At 36.9% G+C, this 8,537-nt stretch overlaps 2 protein-coding genes across 2 annotated transcripts; one reads left to right on the top strand and one right to left on the bottom strand.

Moving 5' to 3' along the window:
* Positions 1-72: 72 nt before the first annotated feature.
* gig2o (grass carp reovirus (GCRV)-induced gene 2o) lies at positions 73-1,314 on the bottom strand. Its single transcript, XM_079815663.1, has 2 exons — positions 1,262-1,314; positions 73-1,158 (listed from the first exon to the last, which is right to left on the bottom strand). The coding sequence occupies exon 2, from the start codon at positions 1,155-1,157 to the stop codon at positions 489-491; it is 669 nt and encodes a 222-aa protein (XP_079671789.1). The 5' UTR covers position 1,158; positions 1,262-1,314; the 3' UTR covers positions 73-488.
* Positions 1,315-2,157: 843 nt separating this feature from the next.
* Positions 2,158-8,236, top strand: LOC307125635 (POU class 2 homeobox associating-factor 2). The gene is made up of 5 exons (XM_079815662.1): positions 2,158-2,356; positions 4,630-4,730; positions 5,947-5,989; positions 6,122-6,429; positions 7,386-8,236. The coding sequence occupies exons 1-5, from the start codon at positions 2,344-2,346 to the stop codon at positions 7,800-7,802; spliced, it is 882 nt and encodes a 293-aa protein (XP_079671788.1). The 5' UTR covers positions 2,158-2,343; the 3' UTR covers positions 7,803-8,236.
* The last annotated feature ends 301 nt before the right edge of the window (positions 8,237-8,537 follow it).

Below are 8,537 nucleotides of genomic sequence, written 5' to 3'. Positions count from 1 at the left end.
ATGAATATTTGATAAATAAAAAATAAATGGGCACCAGAAGTAATGTTTAGAATGGAGGAGCATATTCACATTCAATTCACATTTATTTGTATAGCGCTTTTCACAATACATATCGTTTCAAAGCAGCTTCACAGAAAAATGCATGCGTCTACATTACAATTTAAAGTGATTTGTCCATGTTATGCATTTCAGAAATGCATATATACAAAGCACAGATTAGCTAACAATGTATTATTAATCAATGTAATAATCAGTATAATAATTAAGGCACAGAAATAGGTATATTGCATTGTTTATCAATTCTTCAAAATAACAATAGAACAATGAAACATGAAACTTTTAATGAAAAATTAAACATTTATTTATATAGGCCTAAATATGATTACAGAGGGTTAAAAGACAAAAAGAAAAAACTAAGAAACTTATATGGATATAGGCTACAACCTAAATAGGCTACAGATCTGGTACAGGTATCTGTGTGAACCCATTCATACACTTGACGGGTGATATTCCGGTCTCTTTCTCTGAACTTTTTCGCTTTTGCACTCGTGTTTTTCCTGAAAAGGGCAAATTTGTTTCCTGCACTCCCAGCACGGCTGAACATCATGGTTTTCATCAGTGTCGCGATGACAAAGATCGCAGCCTTCGTTTTTCACTTTACTGCGAACCAGCCGTCGAAGCTCCCTGCGTTTATTGTCATCCATACAGCACGCCACATCAATCAAAGTGATTCGACTGGGGTCCCACACGCAGTCCTCTTCGCGACCTGACTTGATGGTGGAGATCTTGCTGTTTGGCGGAACCCACGCGCAGTCGTACCCGTTGCTGTGCCACGATTTCTGGAGAGGATGATTGTCACGGTCTATTTTCTTCACTTTTCCAACTCGCACCTGTAGTTTGAAAACGACTTTGTCGTTGTTGTCAGTTTTGAGAGGGTAACACATGGCTTTAGCCCTGTTACGACTGACATAAACGCCGGGGCCCAGCAGTCCATCTTTAGAGCGTTCAAATCCTCTATTAATGATAGCCGTGGCGTTTTTCAAATGTGCGCCGTGATACATTGTGTATACACGGTCTGACTTTGGTTCCTGGTTCTCGGACAGAGACTTGCCGTCTTTAACAGCTTTCCAGCCACAGAAAGATACCTCGCTCTCCATTCTAAGATTGAATACGTAGATTGAATTAGTATTTGCACCCAATAAAACAGCCTTTTATGTTTAAAATCCACGGAAATCAGCGTTAAAAAGGAAAATGTGCTCACCTTCTTCCAAATCGTCTGTGGCACCCGGTAACTTTCTACTTTCGATTTCGTTACTTGCTAAATAAAAGCCATCGCGAGATTCCAAAACCTGGGCGTTAAAACCACACACACGCACACAAATTACGTTTTATGAGTAGCCAAATGTAGCCTAAAACAACAAAACACACACACACACAACATTCCCATGACAACTTTCTATTTTAAATAGGATATATTAGGCTATATAAAGTAAATCGTTTTTACAGGTAGGCCTACAGTCAGCCGCATTTTCCTTTGATGCACTGTTCATTTTTTTATTTTAACAATTCAGCATTTGACTCAACTTTGTTTCTATCTATAACATTTGTTTCTATCCATCCAATAACTTGTCACTTAAAGTTTTGTCAAGTTTATAGTGTCAATGAGTAGGCTAGATCGTAATACTTTGAGTGACTTTGCTTAAAAAGTTAAGGCAGCTATTAGGTAGGCCTACACTAGTTTTAAAAAACTTAAATTCTTTAAGTTTTAGTGGATTGATAACAGCATGAATTATCCATTATGGGTTTTAAACCTACAGTCCTTAGCTTATCCACCAGGGTATCCATACACTTACAAATATCCTCTAAAAATAAAAGTGTTTAAACTAAATGAAAAAAAAAAAAAAAAACCTAAACAGATATAGGCCTACGTTTGATGATTTATATATTTTCCATTGTCTTCATTCTGTGTTTAAGTAGCTACTGTAACTTTTCGTCGTCATTTTCCTCGCTATAATATTCAGCTTTTAATACGGCTGTCACACTCCCCATTTTTCAACAGTGCAGCCTTAATAGTGTACTCTGATCTACAGTAGATGCAAATTATTAAGAAACGTCTCCAAGCCAGTTATTTGCATTTAACCAAATTACGAAGGCTTCACAAGCGAAACCATGTGAAGGGTATGAATAGAGGTGCGTGAGCTTGACCATAAACTAGCCTACATATGTCTACTTGGGTTTTTAAATCTTCTCTCTTCATTTGATATAATGAACGTGGTATGAGTTCTGCTGGAATAGGAATCAAAATTGAAGACCTGAGAAACCTGGCAGCGCACGGCTAAAATTATGATGGAGACAGGTGAGAGTTTGTGAAAACGATCTAGTAGATTTTTTTTATTTATTTCATTCGATGTTCAATTTGTAAAGCATTAATGATGGGGGCTGCACATTACACAACGTGCTCACCTAAGTAGCCTATTCGTAAGTTATAAACATCGTTGTTACAAATGTAGACCTATGTCGACAATTGTATAGCATAACATAATTTGTTTCGCTCTTTTCATCTAAATGTAGGCCTATCTACCTACCTAAATATAACAGTTGTGAGAAAGAACGTCATATTTGTTTTGTAGTTGTTGTTTTTTTTTGGCCCTGATTTAGAACGTAATAAATGAAACGATTAAAAGTAACTAAATATTTTCTTTCAAAATCTGTAGGCTATAGCAACTGACGCGTGAAAATGAAGAGCTCTGAAATACGGCTTCTATTTAACTATACTTGTTAAAAGCTAACAGAAAGGGGAAGTAAACAACACAATGTCTGTAGCCTCTGGCACTAGATTTATTTTTCTAAGAATGTGTGCAATTTATTAAAAGTGCCTGTTATCGACACAGGTGACTATGTATAATGGATGTCTCAAAAGTGAAGACAAAGAGTGTAGTACCTAAATATAGCGTATCTTCTGTCAAAGCCAGGGCAACATTTAAGACCCCTCTTTTCTCTTACCTGTCAACTGCATTATTGACTGTTAACGGGTGGATTATGACATAAGGCTAAATGACTATATGCGTGCACACCCTAGACCACAGATGAGACAGGTGTGTGTCAGAGAGAGAGAGAGAGAGAGAGAGAGAGAGAGAGAGAGAGAGAGAGAGAGAGAGAGAGAGAGAGAGAGAGATACGAGTCTACGACTGAAAACGGACGTTGGCCGTATTAAAACATAAGAGAACTGAGGAGAAATTCCACTCCTAAACGAGAAAACAGCTGTTTGCCCAAGCATCTGAATTTGATACATGTTAAATTGTTTAACACTAAATATTGTGCAATGATTTTTCCTCGGGCATGGGTGTGCAACCTGGTTAATGTGCTTTACAACAGAGATTTACAACTGGAGTTCTCAATCTATATGTGCAAAGTTTAGTTTTGTTGTTTTCTATTGAAACTAAAGGCTATGACTGGGTAGTGTTTGAGTAGAATTGTATCTCCAGTCACCAGGAGATGAACTTCAACATAACGTTAATATTCTGTTTAAATGATGTGCATCTGTTTTACTGACAATTCTGTTTCTACCCCTAAACCATGCCATCTTTCATCAACAAAGGAAAACATAAGGCCATGGTGAATCAATTTCTAGTAATAATCACAAGTAGGGACCTATTTATAAGAAATGCATACTGTTTAAAACACATTCAAGTTCATATTTAACACATTTTATAGATCTTTTTTGCATTAATATTTTTAAGAGCTGCTCAGCAATAAAACCTGTCAGCTTTCATTCACAGTCCAATTCAGGGTTAGTCCAACTTCTAAAAAGATTTAAAAAAATAAAAAAAGGCTAAATAAACAATTTAAATACTTTTAATCAAAATAAAACGTTTTGAATAAAGAGTTAATTAAGTTTGCTTAATGAAGATGTAATAGGTGTTAAGCAGCAGGTTCTCCTTGGGTACCCAATAGATGTTGTAAAAATGTTGTAAAGCCTGTGAACACTGGGAAATAATGCAACATATACTTAAAGCAAACTTTTTGTGAATGCAGCATGACATTTATGTTTTTACTTCTCATTATGGTTTACTCTATCGATAGATATATGCCTATGTGGAAAAGAGACTTGTTAATATCCACAACAATAGCCTAACAGTGTGTGTTTTAAAATAAACCACACAAAAAATCTGCATTCACAATAAGGTTGCTTTAAGTATCTTTTGCATATGCAGTGTTGAACAATTACTACTAGTTTCACAGTCATATGATAATGTAGATTTTGTTTGCAGTCTCTTTTTAAAAATGATCTGTTAGGCTATTGTTGCTTTGTTGAACTGATTGAGTCACTGCTCTGAAGTGTAAAGTCACTATCAATGAAAGCTTTTGGAACATATACTTTATTTGCATGTCTATATTATGTTGGTTCATATAAATACATGTATTCATTTTTTTTTCTTTACAATATAATTATTGGCAGAAACATCAGATTAACCAGAGGATTTATTTTTCTTTATTTTTTTTACTTTGCTTTGCTAGACAGCACAGTGGGGGGTGGGTTAACGCTTCATTTTCTTTGTTTCTTATTGCCAGATATTTATTCAAAAAAGACATAAAAAAAACTGTAAATATATTTCTTTCACCCCACAGAGTATTCCAAGAGAGTATACCAAGGTGTCAGAGTCAAGCACACGGTCAAAGATCTTCTAGCAGAGAAGCGATTACGACAAACAAATGCACCCCGATTCAGTGTAAGTTAGCCATCATTCTCACGTTCTTGTTGTCTGATGTTCTTACACATTTTCTTGATCTTCCCATATCCATAAGTGTTTTACTTAGTAAATTTTTTTTTTTATTCAAAACCGATCTACTATGTAGACAAAATACACTCACAATATACAAACAAACAGAAGTATAAAGTGTAAGATATCTCTCACACAGCAACAGCATTCAGAGAATCCATGCTTGTCATGTCCTTGTTACTTTTAAGAGATAAATATCAGGCACACCTGCCAAAATCAGATCTACCTTCCTGAAAGGGGACAGAAAGGCATTGTTACCAGTAGACGGTTAAACCCAAGCCTTAACCGAGGTCATCACTGAGGGATTTGCTAACAAGATACAAAAGAACACAGTCCTTGTGCTCAAGTTGTTGTCGGCTTTTGTCTCGTGTCCTTACTGAAACTAATATACCTTTCGGTTCATGCAAATGCCTCAGACGGGGTGGTTGGCCTTTTAACATATATCTGAACAATGGTCTAGCAAATACTTTCCCAGTACATATTCTACAAGATAAATAAAAGCATGAAATCATTTTACAAATAAATAGTTAACTACTATAAGAATTCCCTTTAGAATATAATTGAAAAGTGTCTCTATGTGTGGCATGTATTGACTGCAAGTCTCTAACAAAGAACGATATCTACTAAACAAATTAACTTAATTCCATTGCATTCTTCCCCGGCACGTCGCAGAGTCAACTGGGATATGTTCCCAGTCATCCAATGATTTCTTTAGATCCTTGTGGCAAAATCTCATGAGAAGAGTACACACTCCACCGGAGGCAAGTGTACACATGGAGCGAGGGGGTGCGGGCGGGTGGTGGGGGAGCACTGTTGTGACACTGGCAAATCATATTCAAATATCCTCCCACATGATTTGACTGGCTTTCAACAGAACAAGCACTAAAACTTGAGCCTTCCTGTCTTTTTCTCCATATTCTCACTGGCTGCAAGTCAGGCAAAATACAAAGCAGCCCACTGGGGGGTTTATGTTTCTCTTTGCCTGTAAACTGTAGGGGGATTCGTGTGTTTTCATTACACACCGTCTTTTTAAGTGAAGTCTATGAGAAACACACACACACACACACACACACACACACACACACACACACACACACACACACACACACTGTGTTAGTGTTAGTGTCAGTGACAATGACTCTCTAACTTTTTTTTTGGTTTTCAGACAAGCAGCAGTTCCTCTCAGCCAGCTTTTGTGCCAATGCCCGGTGAGTCCGTCTGGTAAAGCTTATCCACAGCTAGATCTAAGTAGATATGTTCAGATCTAACAGGTGTGCTCAGTGAGAGGCTAATTCATCTTGAATCAGGGAGTTAACGAAATTTCCTGCTTCCTCTTGCAGGGTCACACGTGCTTCCTGGTTACTACAGTATGCGAAGATCCTTCCTCCCAGACTCAGAGCTTTGCCATCCCATGAAGCAGTACCCATCACCAGACACTTACTCTTCAGCACTGGGAAGCAAGGCCTTTTCGTACGATCACCCCTCCACTTACCCTTCCTTCATTGACAGCTACTACACTCCTGATTCATATGGAGATTACAGAGGGCCAACATCTTATACCACCAGCGGAGGGTCACTGTTTCCACCATCTACACTACCAACACTACTACCAACTCTGTCTGGAGAGTCATCATCACACTTGCTCTTGGTATTTACACTTCCTACAGCTGATATTATTTGGGTCAAATATGAGAGTGTCCATAAAGAAAAACACAAATTTTACTACTTTAGATAAGAACACAATGGTTATATACTATTTGTGTTCATATATATATACACACATAGCTCTGGAAAAAATTAAGAGACCACTTAACATTGAGAAATCAATTTTAAGTGGTCTCTTAATTTTGGGTGAAGACTGGGATCAGTAAGAATAAAAAAATATATATTTTTATTCAGTAAGGGCCCATTAAATTGACCAAAAGTAAGAGTAAACACATTTATAATGTTACAACATTAACATTAACATTCTGTTAATCAAATCATTCTGGATTTCCACAAAAATACTAAGCAGTGCAACAATTTTCAACCTTAATAATAATAATAAATGTTTCTTGAGCACCAAATCAGCATCATTAGAATGATTTCTGAAGGATCGTGTGACACTGAAGTCTAATGATGCTTCAACTTTGCCATCACAGGAATACATTGCATTTTAAAATGTATTACAATAGAAAGCAGATATTTTAAATTGTAATAATATTATAGATACGAATTTACAGATTTTATTTTTATTTTTGTCAAATAAACGCAGCCTAAGAGACTTCTTTCAAAACATTAATATATCTCACAGACTACAAACTTTTAAACAGTAATGCAACCTCACAAATGTTTTTGTTTGGTTTTGTTGAAAGATTAACAGATAAATAAACAAGTGTCATGTCATTGTCCCATTTTCTAACCATATTAATGAAAAGGTTAATAAGCAGTGTTGCTTTTTCTATAGGTGTTGCATTATTTGTTTGTTTTACTGTATTTATTGTATAGTATTATCTCTGCATTTCTCTATTTTATTTCTGGTTCCTGTTTTTGTAGCACTTTGAGAATGTGAAAAGTGCATTATAAATAAAATTAATTATTATTATTAATTCTCTATTTCTACAGAGAGACCCTTGGGATCAGCCATCAGAGGACCCAGTCAGTCAGTCAGAAGTCATATGTCCTGAGGGTCCAACCCCTGTGACAGACTCACCATCTCTGGGAGGGCCTGATTCTGGCGGTTCCTCTCCATACCGTCTATCCTCGGGGCGCAGTGGGAGCTCCATCCCATCCAGCTCTCAGCCTTATACTCTACAACCCCTGGAGGACGTCCCGTACCCAGCAGCATCCTACACCTCTGCCTCCAGCTACTCCTGCCCACCGTACATGGTGACACCTGGAGATCTGGCTGTGGTGAAGATGACAGCCGTCACCTCAGAGGAGACTAGTGGTGGAGTGGTGTCTCTCAGTGACACTACATCCTGGGCTAAAGATGATGGAACTGGCTCCTGGTTGTCATACGAGACTAGGAGGGCCTTTTAAGAGGCTTAAATGACAATACAAAAACTGTGGACTAATCATTTGCAATTACACAGCCTCTCTATTCTTATACAGAAGGAGATTAAATACAACTTCCATCATAAAGATGACCTCCTCAAGAAATGCTGATCACGATACAACAATTTTTAAACTGTTTATATTGCGTGAGGATACAACACAAATATGTGCTGATAGTTTAGTTAATTCAGGTTTTAATTATGAATTTTACATGTCCAAGCGTTTTAGAATGAATTAAGCAATGTTCGCTTTTTTTCCCTCTTTCATACATTTTTAATTGTAACATCAATCCTCAAAGGAAAAGGCTTTACTGGTCACGAATATAATTCGCAAACAATACAAAACAACACTTTAAGACAACAATGTTAGACTTTTGTCAGGAATGCCAATATATAAAAGAATAAACATGTTTTGGCTTTAAAGAAAGTGTGTTATCTTTATAGAATAGAACAGAACAGCTGTTCTAAGGAACTTACCCCTCGATATGAGTACTGTTGTTAGGACGCCACTGCGTTGTTAAGTTAAGGCCCCCTTGGTGACAGGAGTGAATGAGGACACGAACACATCGCCTGTTCAAATTTCTCTCACTTCGGTCAATGTATCTCTTATAAGTTGTGCATTTATCAAGCAATACAACAATCCAACTAATAACAAAACATGAACGTAAAGTCAAAAATATACTAGTCAAAATAAGCTATTTAAATTCGCAGAAGCTTTTAT

The sequence above is a fragment of the Gobio gobio genome (assembly GCF_949357685.1).
Source record: "Gobio gobio genome assembly, chromosome: 4".
Classification (NCBI taxonomy): Eukaryota; Metazoa; Chordata; class Actinopteri; order Cypriniformes; family Gobionidae; genus Gobio; species Gobio gobio.
This window is presented reverse-complemented; position numbering and strand designations above follow the sequence as displayed.

Bases quoted from the DNA above. Each gene is read 5' to 3' on its own strand.
- gig2o (XM_079815663.1), bottom strand. From the start codon at position 1,157: ATGGAGAGCGAGGTATCTTTCTGTGGCTGGAAAGCTGTTAAAGACGGC.
- LOC307125635 (XM_079815662.1), top strand. The intron at 5,990-6,121 runs GTGAGTCCGTCT...TTCCTCTTGCAG, and splicing joins AGCTTTTGTGCCAATGCCCG to GGTCACACGTGCTTCCTGGT. The intron at 6,430-7,385 runs GTATTTACACTT...CTATTTCTACAG, and splicing joins CATCATCACACTTGCTCTTG to AGAGACCCTTGGGATCAGCC.